At 44.0% G+C, this 20,146-nt stretch overlaps 1 protein-coding gene across 2 annotated transcripts in view; it reads left to right on the top strand.

Annotated features, from left to right (window-relative positions):
• The first annotated feature begins 508 nt into the window (after nucleotides 1-508).
• The window catches only part of SLCO3A1 (solute carrier organic anion transporter family member 3A1), a 745,165-nt gene continuing 725,527 nt past the window's right edge, over nucleotides 509-20,146 (top strand). For both annotated transcript variants that reach the window (XM_078683157.1, XM_078683156.1), the window contains exon 1: nucleotides 509-908. In XM_078683157.1, coding sequence (XP_078539283.1) covers nucleotides 747-908 — 162 coding nt within the window. In that variant the 5' untranslated portion in view covers nucleotides 509-746. The remainder of the gene's footprint in view (nucleotides 909-20,146) is intronic.

Here is a 20,146-nt window from a genome sequence, read left to right as displayed (position 1 = left end):
CCAGGGAAAAGTTAATGAAGTTATCACTAAGATACGGTGCTTTAATGTAGTAGATTCACCTCCACAAGTAAAGAAAGCAAGTCGCACACCCACGGCAAGTCCTACTGAGATTATACAACAATCCTGTTGAAAGTCACACCTTAGTCCGGCAAGGATTGTATTGTTTCCCTCAAATTCCCTACCCTTTCGCTTCGTTCTGAATTACAATAATTATTAGTTTCGATATTTAATTGTTTTATTATTATGTCAATGCCCATAGATTTTCTATGTACTCTTGTGCTCTGTATTGTCTCTTTCATTTTTGTTGACCCACTACTTTCATTATTATCCCCAGTTCTCCTTGCCATCCTACACAATGCTGTAGAATCGGGAGCGCGCGCTGTCAGTTGCAACCTGAGCGTGTTTGAGCTCCTCTGACAGCGCGCGCTCCCTGCTCGGCCCCCCTGTGTTATTGGAAGACCCAGCTCCAATGGGTGAGCAGGACCTGCGCATTGATTGGCTGACGGCTCTTCATTGAGGCTGCCTTCTTCTGGGGAGATGCGGCGACGCGCTCGGGTCCTGCCGCTGGTGAAAAAATACAGACTTTTGGGCAAAAAAAGCCCCAAAAGTCTAAAGAAGCGGCTGATCCGCATCGTACGCTGGACAGGGCAGGATCCCAATGCCACCAATAACCTGCGCGCGGCGTGGCTGAGACGCACGAGGGAGCCGCAGTGAGCGCGCGCGGTGACGGGCGCAGCAAGAGCAGGATGCCTGGGCAGAAGAAGCAACCCCCGCCGGGCGGCGCGGCCCTGGAGCCCCTGACACCAAGCAAGAAAAAGAGCAAACCCTCCTGCTTCCTCAATATCAAGGTCTTCCTGGTATCCGAGTGCGCGCTCATGCTGGCGCAGGGCACCGTGGGGGCGTACCTGGTGAGTGCAGTGACTGGAGGGATATGGGAGAGGGAATGGTCGGATACTAGTTAAGAGGGGCCGGGGAGTTTCGGGTGGCACCTGGGGAAGGAACGATACCTAGGGCCATTGGGCGGGAGGGCAATACTGCTGGGAGGGCACCTGCAGAGTGTTGGGGAGGGCAGGCACACTAGCAGTGTTCATATAGAACCATTGATATTAGAGGGACTGTACCTGGCTAGTGCGAGTGAGTCTGAAGAGTGTTGCGCAGGCACTGGGAGAGATAGTGGAGTGTGCGGGAGTGCTGGGGGCGTGAGGGCCCCTACCGAATGCCAGGAGGTGAATCCCAGGAGGAGAATTGTTGCAGGGGAATGGGGGCGGTAATGTTGGCAGCATCCAGTGATCATGTGTGGGTGGCTAGCAAAGAATGCCGGTTTGTACACGGACGGGGAGCGATAGAAGAACCTCAATAATACTAGGTGGCATCTCGGGAGCATGTGGGCGCCTCTGGTGGGTGCGTGGGGCACAGGGGTGATATCGAGAGGCATGGGGAGTGTTTAGACTCACCTACTGCACTTCGGGGGTGGAGCCGAGGAGCGGGTCTTGTTCGGTCAATTATATTGTAAATAGCCGTGGTGTGGTTAACTACAATGTCATTGACGGTTCACGAGGAGCTTACTTAGTGCTTGGTGTGATAATAAGACTTTGGTGGTGCAGAACGCGGGTGTAGTTGGAATAGATGTAGCGCGGGATATCTTGTTAAAAGCAGTGTGAGGAGGTCATTCTAATTAATGCAGGAAGCGAGAGTGGAAACAGTCGCAAGTGACTCAGTGCATCTACTCTGCTGTGATACCTTCGGACCTGACCAATGTTTTGGTGCATATACAGAAGCCAGTATATCCATGGAAATTTGTGTCAAACCCAGGGGAAGAAGGGTGGCAGATTTTCCAAAGGTCACGACCCGGCACAGAGTGCATCCAAGATCCCTGCTCCTCAAGAGAGAGCAGAGAACTGTATAATGGGGACGTTGGTGAAAGCTGCCTCGGTTTAAAATCTCGCGTGAGAACTGCATGGTTCCTCGATTCATGATTCCGGGGAATGGATTCAGCTGCAGGAGATCACAGGAGCATTGGGGTGCCGGACGCCCAGATATCGGACGTGGAATAGAGCCGAGGGGTGATCAACGCCAGTAATCTAGACATCAGTCTGAAATCTATTACGGATCTACCTGGGGACCAGAGTTGGAGGTAGAGAGTTATGGGTGCTAGGGCCAAAACATTGAGCTGAAGCCGTCGGTGGAGCAGAGTCTGTGAGCACCAGGTGTCTATCCACGGGCTTCGAACTGCCAGTGTACCAACGATTAGGGCTCAGACATGGCAGGATCCCTATTTGGTAGTGAGAGGTGAGTAGATTATAGACTAGGGGAAGGCAGTACCCGCTGCAATGCAATTATCGTTCACAACCCAGCTACCTTTCCTATAAATAGTTGACAATGTATCTTTGTCTTTGACCCTGTACAGTGCTTCACTGCCTTTTGACTTGGTTTGCGCTATAATAATATCATACACATACATGTGAGACATGGGTATTAGATCTGCCAGGGTCCGGGCCTGGTGTCTGAGTTGCCTATGGTTTTGATTTGGAACGAGAGCTGACAGAGTCAGCAAGCCAAAGGACTGAGAGATGCCAGCATGTCAAACCTAGGCATAAAGTTTGCCAGGGATCCATAGCTGAAGGCCAGAGGTCCAGACTAGGGAGTGACAGCTGGCACGGGTCATCCGAGTTGAGTGTTTCAACAGGTCTTGGGCTAGTGTTAGATCTTTAAGGGCCATGGCCCTGAGGGGAACTCTGTAAGGATAGGATCCATATTATAAGGAACTTCCATGAGGATCATGACCTTCAGGTGAACTTTGTAAGGGTTAGAGGCACATTACATGGGACTTCCATGCATTCTAGCAGGAGAGTGTCATTGTCCTCCCAGCAGCGATCGGAGGAAATAGCAAGGGTGAGGTCTGACAAAAGTGCTGTCTCTTAAGGGTCCTTGACATTCACATGTTGACACGACTTCGTGTTCCATTTAACGTCAGTCGAGGGGCTGGAATGTTGCGTGTTCATGACCAGCAAAAGGATAAAGGTGCCCCACTCCCCCCATTCAGGGCAGCTCCAGGACGACAAGATACTGCCATTAACTCAAGCTCATACGTACAACGCGAGTGCACTCTTTCTTTGAATTGTTTCAAACGTGTGCTGTTCTTGGGACAGCTGTGGGAAGGTGAGGGGCGGCGTTATACAAGGCCTTTCATTTATTTCCTTTCGAACTTGACGTCCCTAAAACTCATAAACATTCACAGAAATTTTCTTTGTAACGCACGTGGGCAGAAACTAGATTTAGTTGCTTAACAGATGTACCCTGCCGTTGATGGGAGGATTGGGGCAGGGGTGGGAGGACAGGTAGACAGATGTGCACACAACACTGCAGTGAAACTAGAACACGTTCAGTGACCGCACTATTTCTTGCTACAGTTGACGTTTTCCGAATTTTGCATAGCACCTAGGCACTGTTACCCTTTCAAACCCGTTTCAGACCAGCTTTAGTGTTCGCGGCGTTGACTGCTGCAAGGTATGGATCGTGACTGTAACATTGCAAACCGTGCGGATATAAACACGGTGCTGTTTCACCGTAGAAACGATAGTACAGTGTGAGATGCTACATTTAAAACCTGATTGCTGATAGATACACGAAGGCTGCTGCTCCGAGCTGTTTGCTCTCCAAATCGTCGACGTTCTGTGAGGCTCAGGCCTGCACCACAGTGTGTAACATCGCCGATACAATTCAGTTCATGTACACACGTCTGCAGACCGCTCTTCAAAGGCAAAGAGAGATTATTGCGCACGGCATGTTCTCTGGTTAATTGCTGATCCGGATGATATGCATATACAAGGATTACACGCAGGAGTTCCCAGGGCATTACACTGTGGGCTCTAATTATTTGCCAGGTTTAATATAGTTGATGAAAGAGAATGACGTATTGCACGCTGTGCGTGACATATTTACGCACACAAGTCAAAAGAAGGGGTTAACGCGGTCTGATTTTACCAAGGTTTAAATGTTGTTTTTTCAATTTTCTAGGGAAATAATACAGTGCCTGTAGCTATGGAAATCTTGTGTTTTTAAAGGACAGTTATGGAAAAATGAAAAATTCACATGCAGCAGAAGTACTGTAAATAGATCACTGCCGTAAATGACTCAGCAGCTCTACTGAAGTTTTACCCTATCATTTGTGAAGTATTGATTTTAATGAACCGAGAAGGTTGTCTTCCAAATCAGCCCCTCATACATTTGTTTGGAGCTTTTTGAAAGCTATGCATCTTTCCCGTTATTGCATTTATTAAAATGTGATAAACAATTACATGTCACGTGACATTTTGGTAGTGCCAGCATAGTGGACTTTGTTGCAAGAGAAAAGAAAATATTTATGCTCGCTAAGTGGGCCTTTCTCAGAATTGTGTAATTCGGTTTATGTTACCAGTTAGTAAGTCCCCTTTACAGGAATCTTTAATATTGGGGCAGAGGGGCGTGCTTGAAACCGTCACGAGTTGGTGACGCTTGTACTAGGGTAGAGCTATGAAGATCTACGAAAGAAGAATGTCACATTTTGTTGCAGTTTTAATGTAATTCCCAATATTCATGATACTCCACAAGTTATCTTCATTGGAACCTTTGAAAGAACACTTGAAAGGAACATTACAAAATGTTTCAGAGAAGAAATGTGTACATTATTTGAAAACAGTACAATGAATTGCAATGTTGATTCATAAAATATAACAGTGTATATTTTCCTGTAGTAAAAAGCATACTGACGTTCTTATGTCGTTCCTAGTAAGCTCTGTCTGCTTCTCAGTATAAAACACTGTAGCAACTGGAGGTCTGTTCTGCATCTGGTGGGCTTGTCACATAGTCCAAACAGACCATGGAAAGTTGATTGTATGTCAGAATACGATTGTCAGAAATATCGCTTGACATAAATATTGTGTTCTAAATATTTCCAAAAATATTCAGTTTGGTGTGGATTTTCTATTAATAACTCTAATGGGATCATATTTTTGTCTTTGATATTTTAAACCACATATTTATGTTAGACATTCTGACAATGGAAATCTGGTACTGTAGGAAATCCACCATTTCTGCATAGTCACCCAGTATTTATGCTAGATTTAGAATTCTGCTCACTTTACCCCTGCTAACCAGGAGTACTGTGCCTGCTCTCCCCTATACACAAGACTAGATTGACTTATTCCTGATTGGTACATTTAACTTGGCTGTAAGTCCCTAGTATATGTTGTAGAAATTGGACTCAGGCATGGAAGTTAAATATCGCTTATGGACTGCACCACCTATTGTTCCATTCACTGCTGTGACAGTACAAACATGACTAGAGGTCTACCCTGTGTAGCCTTACTGCAGCAATGTAAAACCTGCAGTGCAAACTTTCAAAACAACCCTTTTTGACAGGTACATTCCTCTCTTTTAAATATTAGTAAGTCACCTCTAAGTAGGCCTTCTAGCCCATAAAGCAGAGTGCGCAGTATTTAAAAGTGTGACATACAGAACATTATTATTACTATATCCTTACAGTAATAAGACATAAAAAGCTATTTTCACTGTGGCAGGCCTAATTGTCCTATGTAGAAAATAAGAATACAAATTGAAATACTAATACTGTATCTCAGCAATGGGACCAGCTATAAAAATAATTAAATAGATACTTATTATTACCAAATCCACACAGTGATAACGCCCAAAAAGATATTTTAACAGTGGCAAGCCTGGCTTTACTATGTAAAAATTCATAGTGCAAATTAGAAACAATGTTTAATAGCTATTAGTATTTCAATTCAATGGCGGAGTCATATTTTTAATGAATACAAAGGAAAGGTAACTTTTAAAAAGTACCGTTGCCCTTCCTGAAGTTCCTGGAGGCTGATTTGCATTAACCTTCTAGCAACTCCCTGCATGTGCTTGCCCAGCAAGAAGTGTGAAATTCCTCTTATGATCACAAAATAGGCTGATCTGAATCAGGGCCGGACTAGTCGTAGAAGGCATCTCACATTTCCCTGGTGGGCCACTAGGGTGGGGTCGGTTTTGGGCCCCCGGGGGCCGTTTTGTTACCAGGGGCTAGCAATATCATCCCCCTGTAACAAAATCGGTTGAAACCAGCCTCAGCAAAAGGGTCGGCCGCACCACCTTCTCCCCAGGGGGGCCGGCCAAGCAGTTTGCCAGAGCCAGTTTCGGTTCCCAGTCCAGGCCTGATCTGTATGGGCAGAGATGACTCCTCTGTGTTCAATAGAATATATACTCATTTTTAGGAAAATAAATAAAAACCTGGTTGTTCAGATTGAATTGATTCTTTAGCTTTTGCAAGTGAGTAGCACACAGGAATTTGGGCATTCAGCGCAGGGACACTTTGTTCCGAAGTAGCTATGCTCTTTACAAGCTCTACTAGTATTATTATTAATATTAATATACAGGATGGGGGCTTTGGGCATGAAATCACAGTATTAAACCCTGCCTTACAGGTCTGTTGAGTCACATGTAACACTTCATCACACTTGAAAGGGAGAAAAGAAAATCAATTCTTTTGCATCTGCTTTTGTTTGCTGAGTTCACTGCTTTTGTCCTGCCAGGCTTCTATCTCTGGGTTTGCTGTGGGTACAGTACCAGCTTCAAAATGGATTTCAGTGTTTGATGTGGGAGGATACTAGTGATGATCTTAGTGTGCTCCTTTACACACCCAGACACCTCAGAGCCCATTGGTTTGTGTGGCCAAAGGCTTTGCTATCTTGAAAATGCCATGATGCATGACATTTTGGGTCTGTTTCCAGTAAGGCAAACAGGAGCTACTGAAAATGACGTTATGATTGACCTGGGGAACCTTTATCTACATTGATTATGTAGTCACCCACACCCATTATCTGGTGCCAGGCATAAATGTCGCACCCCAAAGCACCAGGACAGAACACTTTCTGCACCACAGAAGAACAGAAGAGGACTGGACTTGCTGTCTGGGACGATCCCCAAAGGACTGTCTCTGCTCCTCTTGTAACCCGTGCCATGCACCCTGAGACTCTCTGGGTACGCATCTCTAAGGTCATGGGAGACTTGGAAGTGTACTCCTATGGTTGCTTAAGTAGCAGGAAAAGGTTGAAATCTTTTAAAAATGTTCTCAAGAGCCTAACCTAGCTACTGTGAGGAGTACCAGACTGGAAGTTCCACAGCATTGGAATGTATTTCAGATTCATCCTCCTGAAGGGCTCCAGCATATCTTAAAACATTACTTACAAAGTCTCTTCCTGTTTTAGGACTTAGAATCATTTTCAAACAAAAACCTCAAAAGCTCCAGGGTCTTAGCAGGGCCAGCATGCTGCAGGTATTTGGTCGGCAGTTCCAGATCGCCAGCTGCAATTTCAGATTTACCCCATAGGGAGTCCGCTTTTTCTCCAAAAAATGGAAAAGTCCATTGTTGTATTAGGACTTTTAAACTTTGTCAATTGTTTTGGCTTCCATACTTTCACTTGGACAAATCCATTTGGCGTACCTGATTAGAGAGGTCAGCCTCAAATTTCTAGGTCTCCCAGGCCCTGATCTACCACAGCCATTGACTACCATTGGTGCATTGTGCTTTTTTGACTCTCTTTTCATTTAAATATTTAAAAAGTAATTTCTACAGTTCCATATTGCTCTAAGTGAAGCCTCTCTGCTTTGTGCCATAGCTACTAGGGAGGTGAGGTCAGGTTACTTTAGTACTGTCGGGGTTTAAACTAAAAAGAGTTGTGAATATTTAATGAGGTGGGCAATTGCCAACTGCCTATTTGCTCATGTCTACCAAAATATCCAGTGTACATTATGTTACCATTCCCCACACATTTGACCTGATTAGGAGTTTGATGGAAAGGGTACTCCATCGCAAGTGCAACAGACTATCCGCTCCACCAAACTGAAGGTTCTCCCGCTTCTTCTAAAGTTGGACTGATGTTAAATATTACACCGACAGAGACTTCTCTGTCACCACCACTGATATACACTGCCAACTGCTTTATGGCCTAAGGGACATTTGAGGTTTGGCCATTTGATCACCCACCCGATTTAGAGTCGGCTGTCACATGGCTATTTTTTACTGTTCGATACTGTCAGACAAAAGGAAACGTTAATGGGTAGTGGAAATTGCAAAATGATCCGTGTACCATTGGAGACAGCTCCCATGGTTTGGGGGTTATTAGTTTGTTTCATTGTCAAAAACAAAGAGTGATTTGGGATTTTGTTTTTAAAAATAAAAAAATAGGTTAAAAGTTTGACAAATGTGACATTTATGTTGACTGAGCCATCCGTCAAACTTTTAATACATGGACAGAAACCACGGTGACAGCTGCTCCTGCCAATGTAAAGAAATGTCTGCTGGGCCGACAGACATTTCTAGATTCAGAGGATGTGTACTCCATCATGGCAATAGAGTATTTTACTCTATTGCCTTTACGGAGTGTATACCATCCCCCACACTCTAAATAAGCCCAATTTTTGTTATACCCTTGTGGTAAGCATTTGTGTCTCTCCTGCCTTGTCTCTCTTTTTCTCTTTCTCTTTTTGTTTTTTTCAAAGTCCCCTTAACACATATTACCAAGCCTTTTGCAAGGGAAACTGGGCAGTCAGTTTATTACGTTTAAAAGCTGTCCATTCAAGCTCAGATTTTTCTGAAATGAGGAGATTGTGGGAGCTATTCCGACTTTGTGAAAGGTGTGTATGCCCATGCCAAATGCTGTGGGATAGAAATAGCATTGCCCACAACAGTCCTGCATACTTTTGTGATGAATAGTGAAAACATTAACAGAAAGGCCACTTTTGGATAAGACTATTCATTAATGTTACAAAACATTCTGAATTATAAAGAGTACTACAGAAAATTAAGCCTCATGGATTGCTTTTAGTGGCTCTTTTATAATTACAGTGTATGTCTGTGTTTCCAGTTTGAAGAATACTTAGTGGATTCATCAGACTGCTCTTAAGTTCTTCCCACGCATTTAAAGCATTCTGGGTGAGAATAGTGTCTTGGTTGACGTGGCTGTTGATTAACAACACAAGCCTCTGCTTATCCAACCAGTTGACTCAAATTAGTACCTTTCCTATTGCAAATCTTCAAGTTAATTTTCTATCTCTGAGTGCATTTTTCAGTCTTTCGTTGGAGTTTATATTTCTGATTTTATTTTAGAAAAGATAACTGAATACCGAGGACATGTGAACCTAAGTTTCTGTAAACTTAGAATCATACATAACCTGAGGCCATCAAAGTTGACAATAGCGCCCACAAAGATGACAACATTGAATTTAAAAACTGGGGTTTTGGCAGTCTGTCATAAAACTTAATTTGAATTATTTAAGCAACACGGGCCAGGCGGATCAATATACTTATCACAAACAGTGGCAGTTATTGGCAGCCAGTGTTTGTGAGTTCAATATCAAGTTTTGCGAATCAAACTATTTAGTAATAGGGCGGTTAGTAATTTCTCAGTTGGAGTGTTTTGCAATCTGATATCCCTCATTAATATTCATAAGGTAGGCCACAAATTGCGATACACTTTGATTGGTGGCATTCACGGCAATGGCGGCTTCCAAAGGTCACAGACCACTGTTTCTATGAATAGCTTTTTAATTATTCTTTTTAAAGCAGCCTATTTTCCATAATAGAAACAAAGCTACTTTTTTTTGGAAGTGAAAAATCGCTTTTACTAAGTTTCTGGGAGAGCTGGTCTATTCCCCTAAAATGTTTTCGACAGTTCACACTTTGGACACCTTGCCTTTTCTGAATAGGTTAAAAGCCAAATGTAGGAGTTAGTAACTTTTCAGTGGTTTCAAACGAGAATTTAGTGGCAAACCACTGATAAAGACGATACAAATTTTAAAATTTGGAATGGATGTCCCCAACACACCAGTTCCAAATTGCAAGTCAGTAAACAATCAAAAAACATTTTAGGAGTCAATAAACATTCCTCAATACTTAAAATAGGCTTCAGTCATAAGTGGTATCTATTCTTCAGTCACAAACACTCTATGTTTGTGACTTGGAGTGTTTGCAATCACAAAATTGGTTAGTACATCTGGTCCTTGATCTGTGCATAACTGTTCCGTTCACCTGATTACTTTTATTCGAAGATTTGCTTGGGAATTATACACAAGTGATTTCTCCATGATGTGCTGGTCACAGCGATAGGACATTTGTACTTGCGCCAGTGATGGTATGCTTTAGAAATCTACATAACCTGTACAAACTCTTTTCACTTTTGGTGCTATGCTGTAAGGGAGCACCTTGTGTCATTATTCCCATTATAATAGAGTTATGATAACATCCCCTGATAACGCCAGAGTTCATATTTTATCAGTGTTTAGATTTCTGAAATGCTCTGAGCTTGTCACCTTTCTGAAAATCTAAATACAGTGTCTGGCAGAGGCAGACATTATTAGTTCTAGGATTGGAGTGCACTGTAAGTCTGTGAATGCCCATAAAAGTGCATGGTTAAGGGTAGTTACCAACCCCTCTTCTCTAATTTCTTCCCACACTGGAAAAGGTTGGAAATTTCCTTCTGACAGGGTGGGAACATAGGGGCTGTAGGGATAGAATTTTGCCATGGCACAGCATATTGTTGCATTAACTATTATATCTGCTCATTCAAAAATGGATATCACAAAAGTTTCCCAGAAGTGTGGTTTCCAGGCCTACTTCTGTAAACACTTGTGCATTTTCAGAAAATCGCTAATTTGCATCAAGGCAAGGACATAGATCAGAGTATGTACTTTTGGGTATTTCTTTAGGAACTGGGAACCAAATATATTTTCATTTTTTTCCAAAATGTTGCCCATAATGGGCTCATACATATTCTACATTTTTAATCTTTTTTTTTAAACATAGGTATGCCTTAGACACATTTTACTAAATGATTCCTTAGTACATAGTATCTAAAGTTGTACAATAGTTTAGCAAACATATTTTTTCAAATTGCTATTGTTTTGTGTACATTTTATTATGAACGCAATTTCCAATCTTGCTCTCAGGCTTCTGAATATAGTTGCGTACCAACAAGGTGCCTTCTGGGAGCATTATTAGTGGCCCCCTATTTGTTAAATTTTGCAAACATGTACATTCTTTATACTGGGTCTACTGTCAGTAATGCAAGTTGAGTTCCCAGCCTTTCCTTAGAGCACTCACCCTAATAGTAAAAGCTTTGAAATAATGAACCACGTGTACCTGTTTTAACAGCTTTTGCATATAGGTATACATCTTGCCTTTGGTTCAGCATTCCTCTTATATGTAATTGGCAGACAAGGAATTTGTATTGCAAGGCATTGGTCCTACTTGGCCAGTGGTCAAATTGAACATAAAATTGTGTTGTCCTTTATCCCAAACAATATGTCCTGGTCTTTGGGTGATGCATTATGCAATTTCTGAATACTTGTTTTACTTTGCATTTCCTGCACTTTTACCAAAAGGAATTGAATGCTTCGACTAGAGACTGAACAACAAAAAAAACAGCTATATAAATAGTTATTCTGTAGCAAAAGTTCGAATATTCAACATGGAGCCTAATCATTACTAGAGAAAAAAGTGTGTCTCATTGAGTAATTGTACCTTTTCACCCCAGGTTCATCAGACTGAATAGGACCAATGGCAGTAATAATCCTTATTCATCACCGTAGACATTTCTGAAGTAGGTAGGTATTTTCATTCCCGTTCTTAAAATGAATGCATCAATCTCAGTAGCCCTACTCACTCAGTGCATTAACTGACTCAACCTGCACAGACATTCCATGGTTTATTTAACCAAGAATTGAAGTTGTATTCTGTCCCCATTAATAATGGTTAATTAAGTGGACAAGTGAAAGGAATGCATTCAATTGTTTAATCTAGAATGCTTTCAGTGTATCTTGCATCTTTAGCTTAAATTTTGATACAAACAGAATAGCAAAGTAATATACATTGATTCAGCGTGTAGTGTTAACCCTGCATTTCTTCAAGGTAGTTTAGTATAGAGCATGAGATGATAGAAGATTTATACAGGCAGATTTTACGACCCAAAGATAGTCTTTTTTTTTGTCAGGCCTTACTATTTTCTCATGCACAGGACAATTTCAGGCTCTTCCTTATATCTTGAAAATGAGCAAGTGACTTAATTTCAACCAGTAGGGTGTTCCACAGGGCTAAACTAACTGTGCCAGTAATATGCCACCTCCTTTTGTTTTTGAACTAGGTTGTGCTCCGGATCAAAATTAGCTAAAACTAATTCCTAAAGTACTGCTGCATGCCTACATTCATTGAAATTGATTACATTAAAATGCATACCAAACAATAGGTTCACACAAAAAGTAACTTAAATCAAAAACACTATCTCTTGGTTGAAGTGTCTTTATGTTTGTTGATGGGTTTATGATTTAGTTTGACTCTGCTTTCTGGTGGACCTGGATAGGAATCGTCAGATAGCAAAGCAAGATTGTTAAAAGTGGAGCAGGTTCAGTGTTGGTATGTACATTTAAAATCCAGGAATTGGTACTTTATTTTTCTCTGCGTGTTGTTTTCTTGAAGTAACAGCAAGGTCCTAACAATAATGTACCATAATGCATTTGGATTGTAAATGCCAACCTGTAACCAAGAAAGAAATCGAAGCCATGGTGATAATAGCTTTTAGACATTATACACTTTAAATGGTAACACACTATGTAAAAAAAGTAAAAACAGATATTTGCCTTTTAAATTGAACAATTTTTTGTTATATATTGTGACTAACCTGTCATTCACTACCCTTTGTGGATGGATTAAGTGATTAATCACAAAGAGAAAGACATTAAAATGTGTTCTCTATTAACTTCATTTGAGTGGAGATATGCATTGGTGGGCTTGTTTATTATAGATTTAGAATGGATTTATTTTTAACACTTGACTAATTTTTCATATGGACAGGCAGTATGCTATATGACAACAAATATGTATTATGTAGGCGTTCAGCAATTATAACATATAATAAAATAATTAGATCAACTAAGTTTTAGATAAGTAAATATCACTCTAGTAGTCTCAGTATGACTATCATACCATAGTTGACACTTTCTTTGGTTGTCATCTTGCATATTTAGTCTTAGGATTTTGATAGACCATACTCCTTTTTTCTTAATCTTTATTTAGTGATCTTTCACAAATAGAATACAGAAAAAATAAAATTAAAATAAACAAAGTAAGATGAGACATTCAGCATTGTATTATCAAAACATGAGCTTGACTTGACTCAGATATACAGTGGAATTATGCCACAAGCATGTAGGAACAGCACTTGACAATATATTGAATAACGAAAGGATAAACAATAATAGGGAGAGCATAAGGGGAGGTGGACTTAGGCCTATGCATTGGTGTCTTGAAGTGTGACATAATGAGTGTTAGAACTGGGATTTCTGGTTGGCTAAGGCTTACGCCAAAGCCAGGCAGAAACCACCATTCTAGTCAGGGCAAGGGGGTCACACGCCAAGATAACCCCTGCTCACCCCCTTAGTAGCTTGGCACGAGCAGACAGGCTTATCCCGGAGGCAATGTGTAAAGCATTTGCACACGCACACAACAGCAACAACATCCTAGGCACACTACTAAAGGAACTCCACACAAGGTTATATAAGGTTAACTTCTGTATTGTCAAAACACATAAGATAGTAATCACACGATATACATTGTGCCAACTGGCACGGGCAATATTCACAAGGGATTATTTACAGGACAGGGTCACATGGGCCACTGTCAGAATCAGCATTTAGCAGAACTACTGTTAGAAATAGCACTCTGTAGAACTTAGAATAAGTGTAGCACAAAAGAACAATTATAGGTAAGAACACATTACACATGATGCATCACAACATTCAGAGGTGTAGGGAAGGAAAACACATGATGCATAAACATACATTCAGCGGTGTAGGTAAGACACATAATGCATACAACACATTCAGAGGTGTCACAGGCATAATGGCATAGCACATTACGCATAACTCACATTTGGGCCTAACCAGTCAAAATACAGTAGGCAATCTCCTCACTAGTCTAAACACATTAGACTCTGCCTAAGCATAAACCTACATAGGTAAAATAAACTCCTAATCACATTGCGCAAACATCACCTTAGACAATTACTATCATAAACATAGCAAAATCACATTGCGCAAAAATCACATTAGGGCCTTGCGCCCTACCCACATACCAGCCCCCTGGCCAACTGGCCATCCAACAAGGGGACTCAAGAAGCCCCGTGTCCAGAATGTCAGGGCGCGCTGCCACGCAGCGCCAGTCAGGGGTGCGCCACCGGCGCAAACCTAAACGTTGCAGCTGCCCACTAATTGCTGGGCAGCTGGGAACAACAACAGGGCCTAAACGTTGCAGCTGGCACTAAGTGCTGCGCAGCTGTAGAAGGCCTGGCACCTCTGTGCCATCTCTGTCCCACACAGGGACTCTCTCTCCCTTGGCGCCTAAACGGTGCAGCTGCCCACTAATTGCTGGGCAGCTGGAGACAAAACTGCGACAGGGGCTCTCACTAGCCCCTAGAACAGAACTGCTCCATCTGTTGGAGCCCCACGGGCTCTGAAATTCTGCGCACGTTGGAGCCACACAGGCTCTGACACAACATATGCCCCCAACCGTTGGAGTCCCCCCTCTGGGGACTCGTGATCAAAAGAAATGCCCCCTAAATACTGTGGAGCGTTGTGAGGGACATGGGCCTTTTAAATAAAGTGTGCCCCAGCATTGGAGTCATTCGAGACTCGGTAAAACCGTTGGGGCGGCCCACTGCCATCTGGGGCCGCCCTAACTACACCACCGTCACCGTGCCTTTCTCCGGCACCAACAGTAGCCCCCCATGGAGCCACACGGGGCTCAACTAGATCATACACGGGGAGCAGCCCACTGCCAAACGGGGCCGCCTCAACTTGTGCCCTCAACAGGACCAACAGCAGCCCCCACGGAGCCTCTCGTGGGCTCAACCAACGTCAATGAGGCTTCGTTGGAGTCCCTCTCAGGGGGACTCGAATTAGACAACATGCCCCCAGGGCCCCCGGAACGAAGATAGCCCAAGCAGGAGGGGCGGGCACCCGCAATGTGACCCGACGCCCACCTCCCTTCACACGCACATCAGGGCCCCACTCACCGGTTTCTCTGCTTCCCGGGCGGACTCTCGCTGCGGGGCTCTCTTGGATGGGCCTCCTAACTGGCTGCTGGCAGAAGTCCGGGGCTCTCCCTTCACTCGGGTGCCCCGGGCAGGAACTACATTATGCTTCCGGCTGTCCTGCAGTCCTGCCCCCCGGCCTGCCTGACTTCCTGTGCTGAGGGCCGCCAATGGCAGCGCGGCCCTTGGCAGGGAGGCGGGCGCAGCGCCTCCGTATTGATCTCCGGGCAAGCGGCGGTGAAACACAGGTGTAACCCGAGGGGTGGGCACCCTCGCCAGATACAAATAATTAAAGGAGCGTAAAGAACGGGGCAAGCAGGGTGGGCACCTGCCAGCAATTAAGTAGCTGAAAATAAAGCGCTCCCAGGCGTTTAGAATACAAAATAAGCGCTCCCAGGCGCTAGGAATACAAAATAAAGCGCCAAAGTCCGTCAGGAGTCCAGGACCTCAGCAGTCCAGGACATAAGGTGGAGCACAGCAGCTCCCAGAAAAGGAAAGTCCATCAGGTATCCAGGGGCTGGGCAGGGCCCAGGGAGGCAAGCCTTCCCCTGGGCCCAAGTAGCAGCATGCCCCTGGCAGGGTTCAAGTAAGAAACAAGAACATTTTGTAAGGCGACACAGCCCCTTTTTATACAGCAAATCCCTTTGTCTAAAGGTGCAGGGTGGGGGAAAAACCAGGCGCAGCTGGTTTGGGAGCCCCCTTGATGAGCTCAGCCACCCCTCCCATTCACTAGTCAGGCTAGGGTAATCAGTCGCACCACAGGGGTGGGAGCCAGCATTGTGTGTAGAAAGCCCAGCCCTATTCAGGACCCAGGTGCACCCCTCCCCTCACATCAGCATGCTAATCTCAACACTCACCACTGTGCAGACCCATCCAGACTTCCTGGAGCCAGGCTCCAGCCAATCACGTGTCAGCACACTCACTACACACGCTCACCCATGTCTAGAAGTGGCACTTCCACACTAGACACATTCATGCCACATACATCATTACGCAGCATTCAATCTCACGAGTTCACACATACCAAACCCGACCCTGCACTCCCCACACATCAGGAACTACCATGGTCACACAGATTCCCCATGCATTCCTATGGGAGGGCAGGTCACTCACCACACATACACAGAGAGCTCACGCACTTTACACTGTACCACAGTGAAAAAGTGTGCAGAGACCTAAAATCACTACCACCAGGTCACAGAAACAGGCTAGGCAAAAGCAAAAAAGTTTCGGGGTGAACCTGACAAAAAGGGCCGGGTCCAACAATGAGGATACAGCTGCAGGTGATTGAGGGGGTAAATCCAGGGAATCTGGATCCAGGGATTATAACTAGGATCTGAGAGGCTGCCAAATTTCTTTAGGTCAAACAGAGGTGAGTTATAATGAGGAGTAAACTACACTTGTTATGTCGCAGTATATCATACTCTGGAGCCAAGCTTTATTAGTTGGGCGTATTGCACTAACCCAGCAAAGTGCAATCTCTCTCTTCGCTAGTAATAAAGCAGTGGCAGTGAATCTATGGAGGTTCTTTGGAATGAACGAGAAGTTGCCCAGAAGAGCTAAGAATGGGGAGGGGTCTAGGACCAGCAAGGTCATCAGAGAGAGAGAGTGCCACAAACACAGTGGACCAGAATGTAGCAATGACGGGACAGGTCCAACTCATATGTGGGAAGTCTGCCAGCAGGAAATGGCACTTAGGGCAGAGGGATGACATGGATGGGTATCTATGCAAAAAAGGAAAATTGAGTCATTTGTGACAATGGTTGGGGGATACCAATTTAATTTGTGTGCAGCAATATGCCCAGTCTTTGTCAGTGATGGTGTGACCTAAAACTTCCTCCCAATACTGTTGCACCTTGCTGTGGCATGCATGTTTAACAGCGAAACAGCCACTGTAAAGCTTGGTAATCAGATGTGATCCATTAGGGTCAGTTATTAAGAGTGTGAAAGGAGGAAAGTCCTCAGGTGTGAGGGGGTTGAAGGGAATGCGGGAATGTAATGTCCTGAATAATCTACCAAAAATAAGCCTGTCCATATATATAGCGTCCGCATGATTGGTATCAATAGTATAAGATATCGCATGTTCGTCTGGGAACAAATCACCAAGTGTGTGAATGTTATGTCTAGTCAAGGTATGATGTACAAGTTTTTCAATTGTGAGAAGCAGCCAGGGGTTCGGAGAGAGAGGATGTACAGGGGAGTATAAAAAGTCATAACCCAATAGCCTGCTGAGTTTCCGCCAGGCCCAGTATGTGGCAGACAGAGTTTGTATATCCGCAGGGTCCAGATGGAGGTCCTGCAGTTGTGGGGCATTTAAAGGTGTGGGATCCCCCAGATCACAATCCGGTTTTGTATAAGGCAGATGGGTGCCTGGGTGAAACCAATGGTATACAAATTGAGCCTGGGCCACCAGAAAATAGATAAAAAAATCAGGGACAGCGAAGCCACCGCGTTCATACGAGTATGGGTGTCCCAGGCAATCTGTGGTCTGCGACTAGCCCAGTCTAATTATGAGAGGAGCTCGTTAAAGGGACGGCTATGTTTAAAATTAGGCATAGAAAACAAGGACGTACAGTCATTTTTATAATGGCTATACAGGCCGCCATCGAGAGGGGGAGTCGTATCCAACATTCAACTTGGACTGCAAGTCAATCCATGGTGAAACCGTAATTCAGGCAAATAACTTGGTATTTGTCTCTATGTAAAATGCTGCATAGATACTTAGTAGTGTTGACGAGCCATTGGAGGGTGTATTCACAGGAGGGAGGGCTGGTAGCAGCGGTAAGAGTGAACAGTTCAGATTTCACCCAGATGATACATAAACCAGAAAGACCGACAAATTGAATCATTTCCCTCAAAAGAGGGGCCAGATTGTCCAATGGATGCCGGACAAATAGGGATATGTCATCGGTAAATATAGACATGAGAAGTGGTCCAGATTTAAAAAGGAGGCCCGATGCACGTGGTACTTCTGGAAATGGCGAACCAGGGGATCCATGGCTATAATAAATATTAAGGGCAAAAGGAGGCAAACCTGTCTTATGCCTTGAAATGTGGCAAAGGACTGAGAGAGGAAGCCATTGATACGGATGGCTTAGAGGGGTCTGAGTATAATAAGGAAATGAGGGCAGTGAATCCTTCTGGAATACCACGTTTTTGCAATGTTGTGGGTAGATAGGGCTATTCCGGAGAATCAAAAGCTTTTCCCGCAAAAAGGAGCGCAACCTCTGCTGGTGTTTATGGGGGAATCCTGTTCAGGAAAAAGAAAACTGTGCTTTGGTGAAATGAAGTTGATCTATGCGGAAGGAAGCCAGTTTGTGTGAGAGAGATGATTTATTTAAGTATCAATGACAATCTTTGGCAATAATTTTGTTGTCAAAGTTGAGCTATGAGAGGGGTCCGTAAGATGCACAGAGAGTAGGTTCTTGCCAGGTTTAAGTAGCAAGGAAATTGCTGCCTCTCCTATGGTAGAGGAAGGACCCCCCTGTCCAGAGCCTCAGGATAAACCTCCCATAGATGGGGAATCAGAATGGCATTAGACAATTTATAAAAAGCACAAGTAAATCAGTTGAGGCTGGGGACCTTTGTTCCATATAATGAGCCTGGGCAATTTCTTCAGCAGTAAAGGGGTCACTTAAAAATTGGGATTGTCTGGTGGTGAGTCAGACCAATGTGATCTCTTCCGAATAAGCCTGGCACGATGCAGCATCAGGGGTCAACTGCGTAGTATATAAAGATTTGTAATATGATTGTAGCTCACAAATTAAGTCTTCATTCACAGTAACTCGAGTCCAAGTGGTGTTCAGCTATTTCAGCTGCATGGAGGACGCATAAGGAGTGACAGAGTTCAACCAGGGCACTCCCCCATCTCCGTATCTGCTTGCCACAGAGTATTTGCCAAGAAATGTAAATTCTCTTTTGGGCGAGATCACGAAATTCCTCTAGAAGAGACGAGCGTCTATGTAAAGACCAGTAGCGGTCGGCAGTAGGAGTTTCTGCAGGGCGGTGACGTGGGCAGGGTGGGGGGTAGTAATGTATGGATTACGGAGTTTTACAGGTAAGTAAATATTTAAATAAATAAAACGAATTTCGTTGCGTGCATTGCATCACATTTGGTGATGCAGTGCGCGCAACGGAATTCGTTTTATTTATTTAAATGTTCACTTACCTGTAAAACTCTGTAATCCATACATTACTACCCCCCACCCTGCCCCTCCCTCTGCCCACGTCACTGCCCTGCAGAAACTCCTACTGCCGACCGCTACTGGTAAAGACGGTGAATAGGGGAGAGGGGTATTCCCCCTGTTGCTGTCCATAAGTTTAGGCTCCACCATGCCAGACTGTTGCGGAGATCTCGTAGTACTCCTGTATGTTTTGAGATGCAGATACCAAGAATGTATGCCTTAAAGGCATCCCATAAGGTGGCATATTGGCTAATGGACTCAGTGTTTTTCTCTAAATATTTAAGGATCGCATCACTTAGTTTGGAACGGATCCAACAAGGCAGTAGCCGGGAAGGAACAACAACGTTCCTAGCCCCTACCATATGGAAGGGTAAGAAGCAATTTATTTGGAGCATTGTCAGCAAGTGTGTGTGGGCATATTTGTATGTCCCAAAGCCAGGGGCTTTTGTCCACTGAGAGGAACCCATAGTCCAGTCGTGTCCGTACTGAGTGAAGTGCAGAATAGAAAGTGTGCCCTGGGATATTGAGATTTCCGAGGCACCAGATATCCTTGAGGGTGTATGTGTTTATGATATCATGGAGGAAATGTAATGAGCGTGGTGCACCTCCGGAACAAGTACTGGTGGAGTCTAAAGTGTGGTCAAGAATTAGGTTCAGATCGCCTCCTAGGAACATCTGTGTCAAATTTACCCAATAAGGTGGATAGATCCTGGAAAAAAGAAGAGTCATTGACATTAGTGTCATAAACGTTCAAAAATAGGATTCTCCTCCCCAGCATTGTTCCTGCCACCAAAAGGTAGCACCCTGGGTTATCTGTAATGATATTATGGTGAATAAAGG

Source organism: Lissotriton helveticus, chromosome 3_1 (genome assembly GCF_964261635.1).
Source record: "Lissotriton helveticus chromosome 3_1, aLisHel1.1, whole genome shotgun sequence".
NCBI lineage: Eukaryota > Metazoa > Chordata > Amphibia > Caudata > Salamandridae > Lissotriton > Lissotriton helveticus.
This window is presented reverse-complemented; position numbering and strand designations above follow the sequence as displayed.